We start from the raw sequence: 21,206 nt of genomic DNA on the forward strand, positions 1-21,206 counted from the left end.
CGTTGAATTTTGACTCATGACCCTTTTTTCAAACACGAAAATCCCAAACCCCCCTTTTTTAAATGGGGAAATTTTCCCCTTTGGTTCAGTCTAGTTTTTATCGTCCCTTTCGTGAAAAAATCTATTGGTTTCCCCCCCCGGGTGTATTATTTTAAATTTTTGAGAAAAATCAGTTTTTTTGCAATTTTATTTGACCGGGGTCTTTTTATGTTTTGTTTAAAATTTAAAATAAAAATTTTTTGCGATGTATTTTTTAAACCAAATTTGGCTTGTTAATGATGATACATAAAATTGATGATACATATTTTTTAAAAGGGTTTGTTTTTAAAAACATTTTTTTTTTTTTAAAAAAACTTTAATTAAGGGGGCCATTTAAAAACCCCAAAGGTTTAATTAATCTTAAAAACATTTTTATGATTCTCATGAAAATAATTTACACTGTTAAAATCCCGGGCACCTTTGATGTAAATTTATGATTGTGCTTGATTTTGCATGTCATCCTGTCCAGTTTTAATTACGACTTTTTTACGCATTAAATTTTGAACAATACGGAAGCGAAATCGGGGCCCTATCCAGGGGTTGAATTTTTTTGCCCAAGTCAACTTTTTTTTTATTCCTTGAAAAGATTTTTTTGCTTTTCCCTCAAAAAAATTATATTTAAAAAATTTTTGAGAAGTTTTTAGTATTGAAAACTAAATTTTTTCTAGTTTTTGTTTTTGAAGTTTTTTGTCTCTTCGACAAAATTCCTGCCGAAAATACGGAAGCTTAAAAGGGGGTCACCTCTACCATTTTTTTGTGAAAGTTACGCTATTCAAAAAAATATAAGGCGCGAAAAGCAATATTTTTAGTGTTTTTTCAAAAAAAAGACTCGAATAAAGAGAAAAAAAAAAAACATGGCCCCATTTACGAGTACTTTTTTTTCGAGAAATCAATAAAAGTTTTTTTTTTTAAAAAAAAGGTTTGACTCAATATGTGAATTTGATTTCACTTTTTCGATAAAAAAAAATAACGCCCAAAACCTAATAAAATTACACCTTGTTTGAAAAAATTTTGATGCATTACCCTAATACAAATTTCATTTAATGAAAAAAATGTTTTTTGTTTTATCACATCGTCTTACCTTTTCCCCACACGGTGGACTGTTTATTTTTTGTAAAATGAGTTTTTTCATAAAATTTGTGATATTTTAAGCATATTATACTTTCAGGAGAAAAGCAATTTTTTCCCAAATCATGGAGAAAGTTTTTTAAAAGTATTGGTAAAAGGGCATTTTTTCTTATTATTATTATTATTATCTTATTATTATTTTTATTAATTTTTATATTTTTTTACATGTTTTGCAGTAAAATTTTCTGAAATTTTAAAGGTTAAATTTTATTCTGTAAAATTTCCCCAGGTTTAAAGATTTCCAAATATAAAATTTCCCCAGTAGCCGGGGAAATATATTTTTCGTAAAAAAAAAAATATTTTTCATTAATGAAAAATTTTTTTTTTAGCCCGGGAAAAGTAGTCAAACATAATAAAAAATGTACGTGATAAAATGTAGTTCGTAAATAAATTTTTTTGAACGTTGTGCTGAAAAACATCTAAAAACTAAAATAATCATGGAATTATTTTTTTTTTTCAACATTGTGACGTCGGTTTTTGATGACGTCATGAAGTTTAAGAGCATGACGTTTTCGGGTGCAAAAATCAGTAAAATGGTGTAAAAATCGTTAAAAAATCATGAAATAAACAGAAAATTTGTTTGTTTTACATGTAAGATCAAATAATATTTCACTCGTGAACCCCAGCTATTATACGCCACTCGTGGAAAATATTGCATCTGGTGTTCACTCGGTGAAATATTTTTCGATCTTACACTGAAACAAACAAATATCCTCTATATATAGTAGTAGTAGAGGCGGCGGTAGTTGTAGCATCAGAAAAGTAGCAGCAGCAGCAGCAAAAGCAGCTTGTTACTATAGCAGTAGTAGCAGTCGTAGTAGGTACTTGTAGAGGTGCACGCTTTAAAAGATTCACTTATTAAGCTTTTCATGGTAGCTCAATATATAGTCTGTGATTTACAGACTCTTTTCGTCCGTTGTCCATTGTCTTTTAACAAAAATGATGTTACCCCTCTAGCGCTTTCATTTTTGCTTTGATTTTGACCAGAAGTTGTATCTCAATGTAAGCTAGATTAAGTTAGAAAAAGGGTTCGGGGAAAGTCAAGGTCACAGTGACTTTAGAAATAGCAAAAATGGTCAAAAATTAACAATTTGGCACATAACCCAAATACCATATGCCTTATGTGTACGAAACTTATGTTACAATAACCACCAATAGGTAATCTTGGAAACATGTAACTTTAATATGGCTTTTGAGTAATCTGCCATTGATTTAGTCAAAATGGCTCAAAATAGTTATTTTGAGCTTCTAGCTTCTAGTCACTCTAGTGAGTTTATTTTTCCTTTAACCCCTTTTAAAAAATTGGCTAAAACTTTTTATAAAGTTTGAGTCCTAAGAATATGGGGAAAAGGGACAGATGATTTAAGTTCTTTAAAACGGGGAACGGGGCCCCAAGGGAAAACCCTCCCTTTGCTAGAACGTAATTGGTGCTAAGGTTTTTTTATTTAATTTTTCCTCTGGGTGAAGGTGTTCCCCAAAATTTATTTTTGAAATTTAAAAAACGGCAAGTTTCACTAGAGAGTTCAATTAAATGGTATTGCAGAAATAAAAAGATATTATTAAAACAACCGCCAGTTAACTGGGTTCAAATTTGTACGACTTCTACACTACATTGTCCCAACTTATAGGTCTGCCGTTGTGAAAGATGTTTTGACAGAAGAAATGTAAGTAACAGTTTTACTACACCCTTTTTTTTTCACCTACCTTCCCCCTTGGGGCCGTCATTTGTTTATTGGGAAAATTTTAAAAAAATACTCGTTGGACTTTAATTGACAAAGGACAGACACTTGGGATCTCCCCTTCTGTAACCCAAATCAACATACGTGACCCCTTTTCCAGAAATTGATCCATCGACAAAAAAAATATGCATTTTTTGGAAGTTAGAGTCCATTCGAGGGAAAAAATCCCAAAAAATTCTTTTCAGAAAATTCTCAAGAAAAACCACTTTGTATGTTAAAATTTCGGGATTTTCTTACTCATCAAATTTCTTTCGAGGACACCAACTCAAAAAACAATTGGTTGGGTTTCCAAAAATTTAAAAATTTACCGCCAAGATGGGGATGAAATTTTATTAAAAGAAAAATAGGATATTTAAAACATTTTGTTAAAAATAGATATTGTTTAAAAGAAATGATTTTGATTTTTTTATTAAAAAGAAATTTTATAACAAAAAATTTTCCCGCCATTTTATAGTTGAAAAAAAACGAATTTTAATTTCCAAAAAATAAGTTTCACTTTTTTCTGGTTTCTTTTAAAATTTTGCCCCTCAAATATATCAAAAAATCATTAAACAAACAAAATTTATTGGTTTTATTTTATCAGTTACAAAATTTGCCTTTCACCTAAGGCTTTTTTTTTCTTTTGTACTTTTTCAACAGCAGGTGTCAAGTGCCGTGTGGCAGCTTTTAAAAAGTTGCCCCCTACCCTTTACTTCCCGTTTGTTTTTATTTTCTGGGCCTTCGGGGGTCATTGATGCCCCGCCCCTATTAAAATGTTTTAGATTTGAGTACCCCTCAACCGGTGTAGGGGGCTTTAAAGGGGTGTTGCACTTTTTTCATTATCTCTCATGTACAAAACTCAATAAACCGGGTTTCCAATTCATATGTTTAATTTTTTTGTGATTTATGCCCTTTCCCAAGGATCACTTTGTTTCCAAAGAATCCTTTTTTTTTTTAGGCGCGGAAAAAAGGGGGGGGTTTAAAAGACCCTTGTGTCAATAAAATTTAAACACACACCTGCCTTTGTGTAATCCCCAAAACCTTTACTATTTGTGAAAAAAAGTAATTTGGGAAAACCTACAGATGTTTGGCTTAATTACAGATTTCTTGATAAAAAAGTACAATTTCTCATTTTTATATGTTTAACCCTACCGCATGAGCATTATTGGGGGGAAAATTGGGGTAGTTTTCATTTTAAAAGGCCTTTCCCGTTTCAAGTTCAAACTTCTATGAAAAATATGAAAATGCTTCAAAATTTTTGACTGGACCATAGCCTCTGTAACAACATGTCAATTTTTAAAAATTTTCCTTTTAAAGGTGGCAAGGAGGTTTTTCAAAATTTTCGGGAAAAAACCAAATAATTTTTTCATTGTTTTTTACCCCAAATTTAAAAATGATTTTTAAAAATCCTGCAGCTTCTCAATGGATTTTAGATTTGAGTAAAAGGGGGTTTCACTTTTGGGGTTTCTTGATACCCCCTTTTAAAAAAGACCTGAAGGGGGGGCATTTTTAGCCCGTCACATGTCCCAAAAATTTTTTTGGTGATTTAGGGGGTCTGCTGCCCCCTTTTTAAAACCCCCCAAAAGGGAAAGGGGACCCTCCCCTCCATTAACCTCTTTTGGGGTACCCTTTTTTTATGGATGCGACTCCGAAATGTAATCAAATTTTTTAAAACTTTTTTTTACGAAAAACAGTATTTGGGGGCATTTTAAAAAGGGTATTTTTTCCCCTGTTTTAGGGGTTTTAAAAAGGGGGGGGGGCGAAAAAACCGTCAAAACACGTCTATATGAGGAAAAGGTTAAAAAAGATAAACACACAGAAAAAAAAAAAATATTGGTCCCCTGTGAATCTTTTCTAAAGTTGATCAAATTTTCAATGGAGATGTTATTGATTTCTTACTGTAGTTATTTCTAAAAAAATCAGACCGATTTTGATTTTGTTCTGATAAATAGCTGTATTTTTTTCAGCATTATAACGGTTTGTCAAAAAGATTTTTTCCACCCAAAACCAACAAAAAAGTATTTACAATGTATTGAAAAATAAAAAAACCCAAAGGGTTCAATGATAAACGTAAGAAAAGCCGTAAGTCAATAAAATAATTCTCTTTAAAAATTCGAGGCATTGTCCAACATACGAAAAACCTCGAAACATCATAAGAATTTAGCGCAAAGCTAGCAGGTCCATTTCATCATTTAAGCGCAAGTCATGAAAGTCGTATGTTTCAGATATAAATGCAAATATCCCTGATTAAAGGGGAAAGTATGGGATACAGTCAGAGAGAAATAACGGTTAATTAAAAAAATCCCACTACTTAGTCAATTTGAAATCTTAATAATTTGTCAAGATGCAAAACACAAAGGTAATTAAGAAAACATTTGCCAAAAAAAAACAACTCTTCTTCAAATAATTATTTTCAAATGAGTTCAACAGCATTAGTTCTGTAAAGTTTATTAGGAGAACAGGTAAATTACTTCAGCAAATGGACAAAATTCACAGTCCTCTCTTTTCTATCAAAGATTTTTTTCGATCAAGAAAGCAAAAAATACAGGTCCCAAAGAGATTTCCATATTTTTTAAAAAATCTTCCTCATCAATCTTTGAATTCTTTCCCTTTTTGCCCTTTTGTAACATATTTAAAACATTTTGTTAAACCGGGGAAATTTTTTAAAAGTTCGAAAGGACCTGTTTATCCATTCCTAAACCCAAAGGATATCCCTGACCCCGCAAAATTTCCGTCCCAATTTCACCAAAGCTATTATGCAAAATTTGATGGAATGGTAAATAATCCCCCCGGGGTGATTTAGGTTAAAGAAAAATTTTCCACTTTTAGTCTGTTTTAAAGGGGAGTATTCAAGAACGACATAAAGAAAAATTTCTGATTTCTAAAAATTTTAACATCCATTCCATAAAAAGCAATTTTTTTTTCGAACATTTCCTTACTTGACTTGATAAAGGTCACCCTTTTTAGAAAAATTACTTCTTCAAAGTACGTCACATGAAAACTAATATTCGATGTTAAAAACAGTTTTAAAAAAAAAGCTTAATCATAGTTCTGTGTTTATTATTAAATACGTGTAGTTGTTCGAAAGGGCGATTTTGTTCTCTAAAATCCATGAAAAAACGCCAGTCTACGTTCAGTAGTATTGGATTATGAAATTAGGAGCAGTAGCAGCGCAGGTAGAGTAGATTGACAGTATTTGTAGTCGTGGGAAATAGCCCAAGCTGTTTGAGATAGAGTAGTTATCATTCGAGTAGCGTAAACATTTTAAACGTTAAAAATTTGTCCTTTTTTGTCGTCTCATATTGGTGTTAGGCCCGTCGTAAAAATATATTTTTTTTATATCAATTTAATAGAAATAAGGGAAAATTCTTTGATTCAATAGGTATTTAAAGTTATTTATGCGTTTTATGTAAAATTCTTATGTTAATTTTTTTTTTTATTTTCAGTACTTCTTGTAGTTTCTATCAAATCGCTCCATGATACAAACACCAGATGACCAGAGGCCGATACATTGTTGTCAAAAAAAAAATCCAAATTTTAGATTACGTATTCGGAAATGGAATGTTTTTGTTTGTTCGTCATATTTGCAATTTTCAAAAAAACCAAGATCAAAAAGATTGCTTTAACGTTTTTAAACTTGCGTAGACGTGACTTCGTGGAATAGTACAGGTACAGCGAGAGGGGAATTCCGGGCTAGGTTAGCGAGCTATATGAAAAATGCTGATTTTTTTTAATATGGAATCAGAGCATATCAAAATATAGTGAGGATTTTTCTTGAAACGTTAGACCATTTGGAGTAGTGAACAGGAAAGCAAGACGGATTAAGACGTATACAATATTTCAATCGAGAGGCCGAAATTTTCGTAATTCTTGTCGATGATATTTACAAATTAAAACCATTTGGGAAATATCAATTAATGACAGCTATTGATTTGTTTTTCAAAAAAAATATATGGTTGAAAGCTTGCACCATCTAAAAGTAAACCCTGCCTTTGTTTGTATTTTTATTTTCATGCCACATGAAAGAAACACGGTCAGTGTACCAGTAATGGTAAAGGGTTGATGCAGAAATTGAAAACTGTATAAGAATTTCTTCAGATTGCATTCGGGAATGTTCCATACTGTGAGCATTTCAGGGTACAATTCTGTTGGGAGATCAGCTGCAGATCAAAGCATTTTGTTTTGGATTTTTTTCTCAAGGAAACTTTACGTTTTTATTTGGAGGAACCTCTTTAAAGATTAGATTGATAAAAAACCTATTACATTAATACCCATCAGTTGCCTTAGGCTTTGTATTAAAATACATCTTGACAATGTTAAGAAATCCCGGGGAAAAATACCATTTTGGGCACAAACTTATCAAGAGTTGTAACAGGGAAACCAAAAAAGATGATTATCACCCTGATGTTGGTTGTAGATTTTTGTTTAAATAAAGTTTGAAGAAGTATTGGATAATTGGGTGTAACGAGCGAGGAACCCCCTATGCATGGTTGTTGCCTGAAAGATGCAGTTAAGTGCAAAACTTGACGGGATTAAATGCACAAATTTTCTTTTAAAACAGAAATTGCAGAACCCAATGGTCTTAAATGTTTAAACCATCAGTACGGGGAAATTTAAAAAATTTTTAAAACTTATTTTAAGTCGAGGGAAACCCAAAACGTTTTTTGTTCTTCTTTTTTTTGACAAAAAAATTTATAAAAGCCGGTGTCCCCCCAAGGATCTGTGCTTGGTCTTTTTTTTTATGATTTAGGGAATTTACATTTTTTGAAAAATTACTAGTTTTGGGCTTGTTTTTTTTGCAGATGATATTCTTTTTCGTAACAAGGGGATATTTTAAATATAGAAATACTCAAATATTGATCCCTTTAAAATATTTTTGAATGGGGGTGACCAATGGGTTTTTAAACCTTTAATCCCAATAAGAAAAAAGTATTATTTTTTCTCTTATTTTGAAATGAAAGCCCTTTTTTTACCCTTAAAAAATGTTCAAAATTAATTACAATTTAAATTTAAGGCCCTTTGGGGGTTTAAATTTTAAATGATGATGGGAAATTGGCATGAACATATAAATAATTACTTAACTCGGGGTTTCCAAAAAATTTTGGGTTTTATTTCGTTTATTTTAAAAATTAAAAATTTAAAATAGAAAAAACATTAAAAACAAATTTTAATTCCTAAAATAAGGCCTTTAAGAAAAATGCCCGTTTTTTAAATTTGGGGGTAGTTGTACCTTATATGGGAAAAAAAAAAAAATGGGAAAAAAATCCCAAAACGAAGCTGCGCGTTAGTAACTGGTTTGACTCGCTCGGCTATTGAAAAGACTTTTGCAAAGAAAAAGGTTGGGTCTCTTTAGCAGGGTTCCGGGCCCTTTAATGCAAAAAAAATTTAATAATTTTATTTAAAACTTTAAAAATGGGGAGCTTCCAATTATTTTGGACACTTTGTTCCAAAAATTTTTTATCAGAAAAATAGCCAAATTTAAACCCTTTGAATAACGATAATTAAAGGAACAATAGCCGGGCGAACAGCAATATTTTCTAATTTAAATTTTTTACCCTCAACAATTTCGGGGATGGAATATTCTTTATTAAAAACTGACTTTGGGCCCTTTTTAAATGTGTTTCAAACTTAAAATTTTAAAAGGGTAAATTTTAAACCCACCCCTTTCCCCTTTTTAAATTTTTTTTGGGGGAAAGGGTTTTAAAATTTTTACCCTGCACGTTTCAGGAAAAAATTTTTGTAATTTGAAATGTTTTTCTGTTGTAGGGAAAAAACCCCTTAGCAAAGGGTTTTTGGGGTTTTTTCCCAACGAGGAGGATGCTTAAAATTTCTTTTTAATTTTTTTAAAATTTTGGTTTTTCAAAGAAAAAAAAATCAAATTTTTTACTTCCAAAACCGCTTTTTTATTTCCCTTTTATTTCAAGTACTCCCTTTTTGGGTTTTAAAAAAATTTTTCAGTTTGAGGAAAATTTTTTTTTTTTCATAGGTTAAAAAATATTAAAAAAAACACATTTGTTTTAAAAAATCAGAATTTAGTACATTGAAAAAAAACAATTTGTTTTCTAATTTTAAAAATTTTTTTCCCCTTATAAATGGGAAATATTTTGACAGCCATACAAACCATAAATACTGCCAAAATGCAAAGGAAATTTCTATTTTTTTTTATATTTAAAAAATTGAAATTAACAAAAAGTTTTTTTTTTTTTTTTAAATTTTTATGTCGAAAATTTTTATTTGCTACTTTGTTTTTTTATCCGTTTAATATTTTTAATTTTTATGGTTTATAGTGTTTTTAAAAATTTTTTTTCTATTTTATAAAAGTTAAAGGGAAAAGGGTTTGGGTTTCTAATGTTGCTTTGAAAATTGTTTTTTAAAACCCCCTTTTCTTCTTTGTTAAAAATGTTGTTTTTTTGGGAAAAAAAGTTCTAAAATTTTATTCAAAAAGCAATAAAATAAAATTTTTAAACTAAAAATGGGAGAAAAGCAAAACGAAGTTAAATAAAAAATTTTAATTTTTCGCTTTAAAATTGTTACACAGAATTTGATTTTTAGTGATTTTTTAATGAAATAGTATATTTGGGGGATGTACAAAGGAAGTAAAAGACCACGTGGGGTTTTCTTAATTTTTTCTGTTTTAAGACATGCAAATATTTTGATATTTGTCAGTGTCATAGAAAGGAAAATTGGGGCTTTACCGTGATTTTTTTCTTTCCCCAAACTTCTTCTTTACCGGGGGCTAACCACATTTTCCCTATCTCTAACATTTTTAACTGCATTTTGCTCCAAAAAAAGCCCTTTTCAACCAGGGTTTCTTTCCCTTTTTCCAAAAAATCAATGGTACAACTCCCCCGGGATCGGCCCCAAATCTCTCCATGGGTAAAATTCAATTTTTCCCTCTTCAGTGGTTTTCTCTAGGTTTAAGGGGCTGCTTTGGCAATCGGGGGTTTCTAACCCTTTCGGTCACTTTTTACACCCTTTTGTTTTGTCTGCCTACAAAATTTTTTCAATATCCCCTCTTGGGGTTTTCAAAAAAAAGGGCCCCTTTCGTGGGTTGCTTCTGTTGTGCTGTCGGCAGTTCCCCCTAAATGGCCCGCCTTTTTACAAATAAAGTTCTTTTAAATGGCGAATTTATTCTTTCACTCTGGTTGATGTCTCTGGGGAAATTTTCTCTTGCCATCTGCCCCCTTTTTTTGGGGAATGGAGTACCCCTTTGGGGAAAAACAGAAGAAAGCTCTATGGTTCCCAGTACCTCTGCAAGGCGTGTTAAAATCTTTTATTGATGTCGGCACTCCTTTTTTTCAGGAAACCCGGGGAAAACTGTGGGAAAAAATGATGAACTGTTCCTTGATTAAGAACTCGGGTTATTTTATAAAAGGGTTTCTCTACTTAGCCATATCTGTCCCCCCTTGTGAAAAAATTTTTCCCTCTCAATGAAATGAAAAAAAGACCCAAAAAGGTAGTGGTCTCTTTTGCCGAACTTTTACCCCGAACCCTTTCAGGGGCAAATGGTATCGTTTTTTAAAATGCCCCTTCAAGGTTTCATAAATCGTTTGGCTTCCTTCAATATGGGAAACTTTTGGGTTTCTTCCAGAACCCTTTCCCTTAAAATAAAGTTAAGCTCATGGCCCAAGTTCTTTCCCCAAAATCTTGGGTGATTGGGAAATCTTTCAAAACCCCTCCAAAAGGGAAACTATTTATAAATTTTTGGGCATCGGCTTAGGTTTTTCTTTTTTTTGGGGGGATTGGTTCCCCCACTGGTGGTTACTTTGGGGGGTTTATCCCCAAACTCGAAAATCTTTTTTCCCTTTTATCTGGGGCTCAAGGGTTTTTTTCCATCTGTCTTCCCTTTTTTCTTTACGCCCTTTGGGGCCCTTTTTCTCTGGCTAAGCACTCTTCTTCCTTCTCTTGGGAAGAAACAATAATAAATCGCTGGCCCCGGATAACCCTAGCTTTTCTCCTATTCTTAACCATTCGTCGTAAAAACATATTGCTCAGTTTATCAAAATCTCTTTAAAGTGGGATCCCCCGGACGAGCCCCCCAATTGTCAAGGTTTTTTGGGTTTTCACTTTTTGAGATTTTTAATCGATATGCTGAGGCGGGTATTTGTGATAATAAGTTAAGAAATCGCTGTTTCTCCTGGACTTGCTGCAGGTATTGGGACTTGCTGGCAGTATTGGACTTGCTGCACTATTGAACTTTGCCTGGCACTTATTGGGCACTACTACGCTTCTTTAGACTTGATGCGTGTTTTTAAACTTGCTGCACGTTTATACCCTTGCTGCGCTTCTTGGACTTGCTGTCACTCTAAATTAACTTGCTGCGCTTCTTGACTTGCTGCACTCTATTAGACTTGCTGCACTTCTTGGACTTGCTGCACTATTAGACTTGCTGCGCTTCTTAGACTTGCTGCACTTCTGGACTTGCTTCACTATTAGTCTTGCTGCGCTTCTTGGACTTGCTGCACTATTACACTAGCTACGCTTTTAAGACTTGCTGCGCTTCTTGGACTTGCTGCGCTTCTAAGACTTGTTGCGCTTCTTGGACTTGCTGCGCTTCTTGGACTTGCTGCGCTTCTTGGACTTGCTGCGCTTCTTAGACTTGCTTCTTTTCTGGGAAGCGGACCGTTCTTAGACTTGCTTTTTTTACTGGGAAGCGGACCGTTCTTAGACGTGCCTTCTTTTACTGGGAAGCGGACCGTTCTTAGACTTGCTTCTTTACTGGGAAGCGCGGACCGTTTTTTAGACTTGCTTCTTTACTGGGGAAGCGGACCGTTGCTAAGGCTCAACTCTTCACTAGAAAGCCGACCGTTTTCTAGACTTGCTGCTTTATTTCGGTTTTCCTCACAGGACCTGCTCACCAACAAGGAGACTTGCTGAAAATCAAGGCTTTCTGACAATATATATAAAAGCTTCTTTCGAATCAATTTTTTTTTTTTCTTCTTTTTTATTTCCAATTTCATTTCATATAAATACAACACGTTGCGAACCGGATAGAAACGCCACAATTGTTGACGTCACGTCAAAACAATAAATAATACAAAATGGCGGACATTTGTGTTTCTTTTCATAAATAAAATGGCTATTTTGACAGTTATAATGAGTCGTCTTTTTTAATATATAAACACTTTTTTTTATTCATTATTTCAAATAATAATGCTTTAGAAGAATTTACTAGATGTTTATACATATGTGCAGCATAACCATTAAACTTATATAAATGTCTAGTAGAGATCGAAATCAGGGGTAATAAAATCGCTTTTACAGCATCATTCAAACAATTTTAAATGTTAAGTCCTATGTCAAACATTATCATTAGTACACATGAAATCTCTATGGAGAAGATAGATAATGTTCATTAAAAGTCAACCAAAGATTAATTGTATGTCAACTGTATAGGTTTTGAATAGGTAAACACAGAAACATCCGAAATTCTAGTAAAGAATGACAATGAGGCAATCATTCTACGAAAATTATAAAATAATAACCATTACAGCACTTAATTGCAAAATTCGTGTGTAAAAGTTTGGGTTAGGAAATTAGAAAATAATGAAGCGAAATGCAAAAACCTTTTCACACCCCACAGACCATGCAAACAATATTTTTTCTTTTATTTTTCAAAATAGTCATAAATATTCTGTTAAGTTTTTTCTGCACCATTCCTAAATTTTCAACATTTATTATTTTTTTAATTCGGGACAAACGGGATTAAATAGAAAATATTTTTTATTAAACTCCCATTGTCAGGAAAATAAAAAAAAAAATTTAAGTTTTTCACGAAAGTTGCTGTTGTGTCAGTTTGTATAGTATGATTGCCCTCAGATAGGTTATAATCTTTTCAATTTAATCCTATTTTTTTTATCTTTTATATGCGGTTTCTGTATTGTTTTCTTTTTTAACCCATTGAATTTTTCCCTTTTTAGAACCCTCAAATTGTTTAAATATTTCAAAAGGGAACATCTTTTTTTTTACAAATAAAACCTTTGATTTCCCCCTGTACTTAAAATTTCAAAAAGACGAAAAGGGAAAGTTTTTCCATGGGGTTTTGTTTTTTTTGTTTTTTTGGGGAGACAAAAACCTAAATTTTGTAAAAACAAAATGTGAAATAATTTTTTAAACTGGAAAATACAAATGCATATAAAATGTTTCTAACAGATATTTGTTGTTTTTTCATTTGTTGTAATTGTTGGTGTTGTTGTTGTTGTTTATGTTTGTTGGTGTTTTTCTTTTTAAATAACTGCATGTTATTAATAATGAATGTTTTGCTCATAATAATTTGATATTAAGGCACTTAATTATTCAAAACGTTTTGAAAATATCTTCCCTTCCGTCGAGACAAAATAAAAATTCATAATGACTCTCGATTTGTAATCAAAACGAAGCTTCAAACATACTATTATCTTTCTTTTTCAAAAAAAAACATTTTATTTCTGGTGCTCTGTTTCAGTTTCCAAAGGGTTATTCTTTAGGTATTAAAACTGAGTAATATTTTGCAGCTTTTGCATTTTTGCAATTAGAACAGTTATAGTAAACTAGTATTTTGAACGGAAGTTAAAGTAATTGATTTTATTTGGCCACCTTAATGACAAATTATAACACATGCAGTGCTTTTTAAGTCAGGCAATAAGTGTAGTTCATTTGCTAAAACTTTTATTATAACATTATAAAACAAATATTTTCCCTTTCTACGCATGTAAAAATTATTCGTATTTATTGCTTATATGCCTTTAAACAATCAAGAATAAATTTATTTTAAAATAAAAATTAGAGAAAGAACATCTATTTTTAACTGCCTAAATTTTTTATGAAATAAATCTCATAATTAAAATGAGTTTTGTAAGTAATAAATTCTAGTATCATTCCCTAAAGGGGTTTGACAAGGGTTTACTGAAAGTGTTTTTTTTTTTCTTTTAGTCCTTTCAAAATTGGGTTTTTGTTTTAGTAAATTTGCAGTAAAAGACCGTGAATTTGTCAAAAAGATGGATGAACGGGGTCTGGAATTAGTAAATTCGGCCCAAAAAAAATATCTAACTAAAGCTAAAATGACAAAAAAAAAATATGGAAAAAACGGTTTTTAAACAGAAGATTGCTAATTAAAAAAGCGTGTTTTGAACAGTCAAAAGAAAATAGCCGAATTAGAAGCACACGACAAAAATGAAATTGAGCGATTGAGAGGAATTGAAACTACATTGCAACGTACTTCGGGTGCACAATTTGCTAATTCTGCTTCCAATAATAGAGTAGATCCGGAACATAAAATCATAGAAGGTGAATCGGCTGGCAACGAGATGAAACAAAGAGATGTAGCGACCGGTAATCTATTTATATTGCTGAAAATTGCAAACTAAGGCGAATGTTACAAAGATGCTTTCTATTTATTATTTACTTATTTATTTAGATTTTTAAAAAAACATGTCAGTTGATTTCATCTTGATAATTCCTCAGTCGAATTATGAAGTATATACGTATTGTGGCTGATTTGTGCTATTCGTGTTTTTGACCCGCGACCCCGCCAAATGGGGGAGCGGAGCGAAAACACGCTAATAAGCAGAGGCATGGCGTCATGTTTAATAAATAAAGCTTCGCTCGGCAGGGGTGCGGATTGAGAGCTAAAAAATAAAATGGCGGGGGCGCGGAGCGAACACACGCTTATAAATTAAACTTTGCCCCGCGCCCCGCTACTGAGCTTGTTTTCGCTCCGCGCCCCCACCGTTTTCCTTCCTGAATCTCGCTCCGTGCCCCCGTGGGGCGAAGTATTATTTATCAAATATTGCCCCGCGCCCCCGCTAATTATCGTGTTTTTGCTCTGCGCCACCACTGTTTTAGCTTTTTTATTCTCGGGGTCGCAGGACGAAAACACGAACGACACAAATCAGCTTCCATATATATCAAATTTTATTAAAGCTGAAATTTCTGTGTATTTAATGCGGAAAAATTATCCTTGTGACGCAAAAATAGGATTCGCGTTGCATCGCCCTGTCAAACGCATTTGTCCGCCACACATATATGTTTGTAAAAATAGCGGAATTTGCTTTCGATTTTCTGATAATCTGTATGTTAGGCAGTCAAATACGAGTGGTAAAGCTATGCAACGTGTAAACGCTAGTCTAAGGGTGAATATATCATTAATTATGATATTGAAAGAAAAGTTATATCAGTAGAAAAAAAGTCGTTCGAAAGAGACGAAATACATAAACATAAAGATCTATGCAAGATATGTCATCAGACCGTATGTGACATGGTTTTGATGACGTGACAAGGTAGATTTTTTTCGTGTATGATCAAATTCTATTTCAATGTTAGATTTTAAATAGTGGTTACGCTACTGATAAACGTATTACAGCTGGGTCTCACTCAGTGAAATATTATGAGTATATCTTACAATATTCAGTAAAATACGTAAAATTCTATTCTCAAAAATGTATAATGACGTCTTTATTTCACACCACCACTTTTGACATTTTGACAGATATTTGTGACTACAGTTACAATAAGGATTTGATATGATATTTTTGTGATCTCTCAAAAAGAATGTGAGGCTAGAGATACATATGATTTAGATCTTATGGAGTCTGAAATTGAAAACGAGGCTAAAGAGGGTTAGATATGCATTTGAAAATCTGAAATAGACTTTTTGCACTCTACAAAATAAAAAACGATGTTCTTGATTACATTGTATCCAAGAGTGATTACTATCAGAACATCACGTGGTGCAAAAGCTTAAAGTTCATTTGTTATATTTTATGAGGTTTGCAATAAAATTTTATCTCGTACTGACACAAATGAGTCTATTTCCTTATAAAATAGAATGTAGTAAGACCATTTTGTCAAATTCTCATAACTTTATTTAACTCATTCATAATGTTATATCTAAATGTCGGACACAAGTCCCCAACCATACTTATAAAAAGAAATATATTTTTCAGGTCATTACCAAAGACGAGCAATACAAGCACAGGTTGCATTTTCTGCTTACCTGTCTCATTTACAAGACCATTTGGGAACCTCTCAAACAGTTAAGTTTGACAAGATAATAACAAATGATGGAAACGCTTACAATGCAGTGACTGGAATCTTCACCGTGCCAGTTACTGGAACTTACGTCTTCATTTTCTATCTCAGCTCGTCCAGTTCAAGTGTTGAGTTCCGTTTGATGGCCAACAATGCCCTTAAAGCATCCGGTGTTTCAAGACCATTTGAAATAAATCATTGGAAAGATGTTCAAGGTGGAGGCACGGTTGTTCTACGTTTGAATCAAGGTGTTGCCGTTTGGATTGAGAAAGCGGATGCAGAATCTATAGTTTACAGCACCGACATACACAGATGGGTCACATTTTCTGGTTTTCTTTTATACTAACTTTAGTATAATTGCCTTTCCTTCTTTAATTATTTTCTTATTTTTAATCCGTTATATAATAGTTAATCATTAGTACAATGACACTGACAATGACAATCAATTTATTGAAACCGGTCACCGGTCCATAACATCAATCTTTATATAATAATACAGCTTCATAACTGATATAGCGCATAATGAACTGTAAGTATCAACCCTGTATTGCTATCGCGATAAGTATAATGTCAGGTAATATAGTTCGGAGAGTAAAATAATCTAAGGTGCTTGTAGTTACTTGATAACTAATAAAGTCGTCTACAAGATTGTTTGGTTTATGCGCAATGTACATGATGTATAAAACTGAATATGGTATCGATATGACAAACTATATACATGTATATATGTATATGTTTATACAACCATTAAAAGTACCTCTAACCTAACGAAGTATACGTACAATTTGTCAATCTTAATTAATGTCCACGTGGATGTTACACGAGTGATTGAGTTCTTATGAAAACTTTTCAGGAGTTCTTGTGATAACTGTCAATGACTCTAAAAATCTAGGACATCTTCAAAGTTATCACAAGAACTCAAGGACATTTGAAAAATCGGGCCAGGGCTTTATGTTTGCAACTTTGCATCATAATTAGGTAATAATGCAAATAATTTGGAAATTTTACTCAAAACTACCAGGCGATCAAAAATGGACTATAAATTAGTATTTGACACATAATACAATATGTAAGGCACGCTTAATCAATAAAGTTTAATTTAGCACAAAAAACTCACTTTTTAAAGATGAAAATGACCATTTTTGACGAGTGTTTTTGTAGTATATACAAAAGTTTTCCGACGAACTCCGTGATAGTTATCACAAGAACTTCTGACAAGTTACCATAAGGACTCCATCCCTCTTTGTAACAGTTCCTCCCCCGTGTTGTCTACTTCTTAATCATTTTCTAAGTTCATATTTTAATTATTTCGGTTGACAATTATTCACATAGGTGTAGTCGATGTGGCTCGAAAGGGTCACATTTTGAGACCATCAAAATACAGACATGATACTTTCAAACACCTTTATAAGATTACCGCTAACAGTAGGCGGAATTTATCTATCATAATCGCAAACTACGTTGTTACGACTTGTAATTATTTCAAATTCGATTTGTATCATCCTTACATTAAATTGTGAAATTCTAATAATTGTTTCATAATAAAATGTTTATGGTAAAAACAATAATGATATGCATTCAATACGTCATAAATTACAGATTTATAATATCCTTGTAATAATATGTATATTCTTATTGTGATGAAGCACTGTTTCGGAATATAATTTATATAAAAACAAAATGGCAAAATAAAATATGGAGAATCCGGGTATCGATCCCGGTACCTCTCACATGCAAAGCGAGCGCTCTACCACTTGAGCTAATTCCCCATTATACATATTCATAGCTGCACGTAAAACTCGTAAATGAGAAGAAAAATTCCAATATTATATATTATCGTAACACTCTCTCACTACGGGGGCCAAATGTCAGGAGAAAATGTCTGCCTTGATGTTATTTAATCTAAGAAAAGATTTAGTAATAAATACTAGAACCAATTTCCAAGATATGGAGGCTGGGCAGCACCGCCTGACATAAAAGTGAAATATTCTCAGTTGGAAAACTAGCATGTAATTGTTTAGTTAACACTATCTTTTTTTAGGTATTTTTATCCTTTTCTATCTCAAATCAATATATACATGTAAACAACTAACTCTGATTATTATTTACACCCAAAACAAAGAACTCTGATCATTATTTACACCCAAAACAAACACACATCATTTATCAGCCACTTATATGAAATATCTTTTCACGTATACGTCTTTTATACGAAACAAGACCCCTGGCGAGCCCAAGCTCTAAACAACTTATGATCAAACAACAATAAAATCACCACAAAATGAAGAACACAAAAAATGAATATTTTTACAACTCTAAGATACGGTATAAACCACAAACATTCATACAACAATATTAACTTCACACAATCTAATCAGCATCAGAAAACAACTTAAACTAAAGCACCCAATATTTACATATATCCTCAAAACAAAGCAGCAACTAATATAATCTTGACCAAACAAACATTCAACCAATATCAACCAATTATATCGTCACAAACAGATATAACACAACAACCAAAAACAACTAATTACAACCAATAAACCCTGATCAATTAAGATCACCACAATTATATTCAACCACTTCAACAAACCAACAAAACTGACTTCAAAACAACAAAATTCTCTTCAAAACAACAAAATTCTCTTCCCAATAAAAAAATAACCCCTCACACTATAAGCGTGTGTCTCCTAACTAATGTAAAATCTCTCTCTAAACGCGCATATTTGCTAGCATAAACGATCTGACATTTAAACATGTAGATAAATTTTACACTCCCAGCAACAGGTTTATAAATGAAACTGTACATTGAAATATGATACACTTCAGTGTATCGCTGACTCGTTGTAAAAAAAAAAAACTATGTACAGTAAAACTGTATGATTATTCTGACACCAAACAATTATGGTAATTAAAGAAATATTTGATAAAAACATACGTAATTGATAAAAACACGCACTCGTTATTTAACAATATTTGTGTTTACATGTAGTAAGCACACAATCATATCTGTCATTATGCCTCGGAAATGAATATTTTTTTCATTCTGTAGAAAGGGCTGACCATATTTTAAATACGTGCTGCAGTTGCATTAGACGCTTCTTAGAAAAGTGGCGAACAAGTAATGACATGAATGTCACTTAAGGACTAAATATCGTCTAAATATCGTCTTTGTTAAGCAAGATATGATTGGATATACTACAAAGATGATCTTCGGAGGAAACCTTTAATTACCCAAATGAAATAGCTAATCCCGGGCGAATCGGATCCAGGAACTTTTCCGAACAACTGTTTTGGCACTTGACCAATAGATTAAATTATCCGTCCTATTTATATTGTTTACTGCGTAAGTAACGCAATAGATTATGCAAAGAAGGATTGAAGGTTTTGTCGACATTCTTTCTTCAATTATAATATTTTCAAACGTTGAATAACGTTATTATCCGAATTAATTTCGAAATTTTTAATATTCATGATAAATAAATAAATTAATGTATTTGTTATTATTACTAAAAGTTATTCTTTCAATAGTAAAACAATAATAGATTATATAGCATTTTGTTTGTTGCTGTGTTGCCTTTGTTGTTGTTGTTGTTGTTTTCCATTTTAACTTACATGTTTAATCCTCTTCAGTTTCAATTACTTTTCATCACTATATAATTCAAAAAAACTAAAAAAATTTAATGTGGTCACGCAGTGCTTTACAACGTTTAACGGGAAGTAACTGTTACATTCCTACCACCCCGATTCATTCTCGAGTTATCGGGATGCGTAATACATAGAGGATATTTGTTGTTTGTGTGTAAGATGAAATAAAATTGCATCTAACACAACAAACGAACAAATTTTCTTTTTATTTTATGCTTAACAACAAGTTAAAACGAAATTTCCTTAAAATTAACGTTAATATTGAAATCTGTTTTCCCCATTGAGAGCCTAAAAAAGTCGAATATCTCATTAAATACAAGATGTCTTGTGCTGTAAAATAAGTCTGACAATCAACGTTAAATGGTGGTGATATTATTCATTATATTAAAAAAATATTAATAATCGCTTGTTTTAATAATAAAAACAAACAATTCTGGTAGGAGAAAAAGTCAACCATCCATCCATATTTCTGTTACTTACTGCGAATTTATATTAAACATGGCTTTGTTAAATGTAAGCGGCCGCCATTTTTAAAAGTTGTGTATTTTGTTTGATTCAGAGGGATTTCATTTGGATTTGTTAGTCATACACTTTTTTAAAAGACAGAAAACTTATTTGAGGATTGTAACAGACAATAAATAAGTGTTGACAGGTGTGTAAACATTCAAACAAAGGCTAGGAAATTGGAAAACTTTGAGGCTTAGGTCACTTATTTTTCGGGCTAATGGCTGTCATTGCTTTTCAAGTTTTCATAAAGCATATGGCAGTTATTGCTTGTAGGATACTTAAATATGCCCTAATGTCATCAAGAGCAGTTTTGCATGTGGAAGGAATGTATTTTTCAGACTGTAAAAATGAGACAAAAAATTAAAGAGACGACTTGGTGATTGGTAATTTGAATGAATAGAAGTAAGTTTTCTTCTTTTTATTACTTTCAACTTACTTTCAACATTTAAGTTATTTATCAATTTCAGCTTTGGTTTTCTTTAAACAGCCGGACATTGTCAGAATTGTCAGCAAAAAATAAAATTGAGTTACCACATGGGGAAAATCTTAAAAAAGTAGTTTCGTCATTGAAAAGTGTGAAATTGTATTTTGATAATTTTCACTGTGAAATTATCAAATATAATTTTCATGGATAAATCAGTAATCCATTGGAAAGAATAAAATAAATGTATGTTATGTCTACACTCATTGATAACCTCGTGATTTTGGGTTATCTTAATCAGGTTAAAATGTTGGTTGAACATTTCCATTGCTTATATTAAAAGTTCATTTTGACACAAGTGATAAAGTCATCTCAAAAAACTTTAAACAATAACTGATGACGTTAACATATATAAATGTTGGTGAATTGATATAATTATTTTACGGCTCTTTAATTAAGATAGTGTTTAAGGACGCAAGGTGAATATTTCAAAATATGAATGTTATATATGTTTCTAAATCCTATTTTTTATATTTAAGCTATATTTATCTAAACTTACGATTTCAAATGTCTTCAGATTAAAAAATGGCATGCCTTAATATATTTTCACTTCATCATCTTTCAACCAAATCATTGCTGTCATAAAACAATGAAGACTACGTATTACTTGAACTATAATATTCCTGAATCATATTTTGATAATTACATCATTTTCTATATTTATGATCGGATAT

General features: G+C 32.0%; 1 protein-coding gene and 1 non-coding gene across 2 annotated transcripts; one reads left to right on the plus strand and one right to left on the minus strand.

Moving 5' to 3' along the window:
* Positions 1-13,998: 13,998 nt before the first annotated feature.
* On the plus strand, positions 13,999-17,392 carry LOC132744913 (complement C1q-like protein 4; the record flags this gene model as incomplete). The annotated part of the gene is made up of 2 exons (XM_060733708.1): positions 13,999-14,195; positions 15,809-17,392. Coding segments are annotated over 2 exons (628 nt in total), but the record flags the coding sequence as incomplete, so codon positions are not given.
* A 197-nt stretch (positions 17,393-17,589) lies between these two features.
* On the minus strand, positions 17,590-17,662 carry Trnaa-ugc (transfer RNA alanine (anticodon UGC)). Its single transcript has one exon. It is a non-coding gene; the product is annotated as a tRNA-Ala (tRNA).
* Between the last annotated feature and the right edge of the window lie 3,544 nt (positions 17,663-21,206).

This window comes from Ruditapes philippinarum, unplaced genomic scaffold (genome assembly GCF_026571515.1).
Source record: "Ruditapes philippinarum isolate M1 unplaced genomic scaffold, ASM2657151v2 ctg15764_1_1_1_1, whole genome shotgun sequence".
Classification (NCBI taxonomy): domain Eukaryota; kingdom Metazoa; phylum Mollusca; class Bivalvia; order Venerida; family Veneridae; genus Ruditapes; species Ruditapes philippinarum.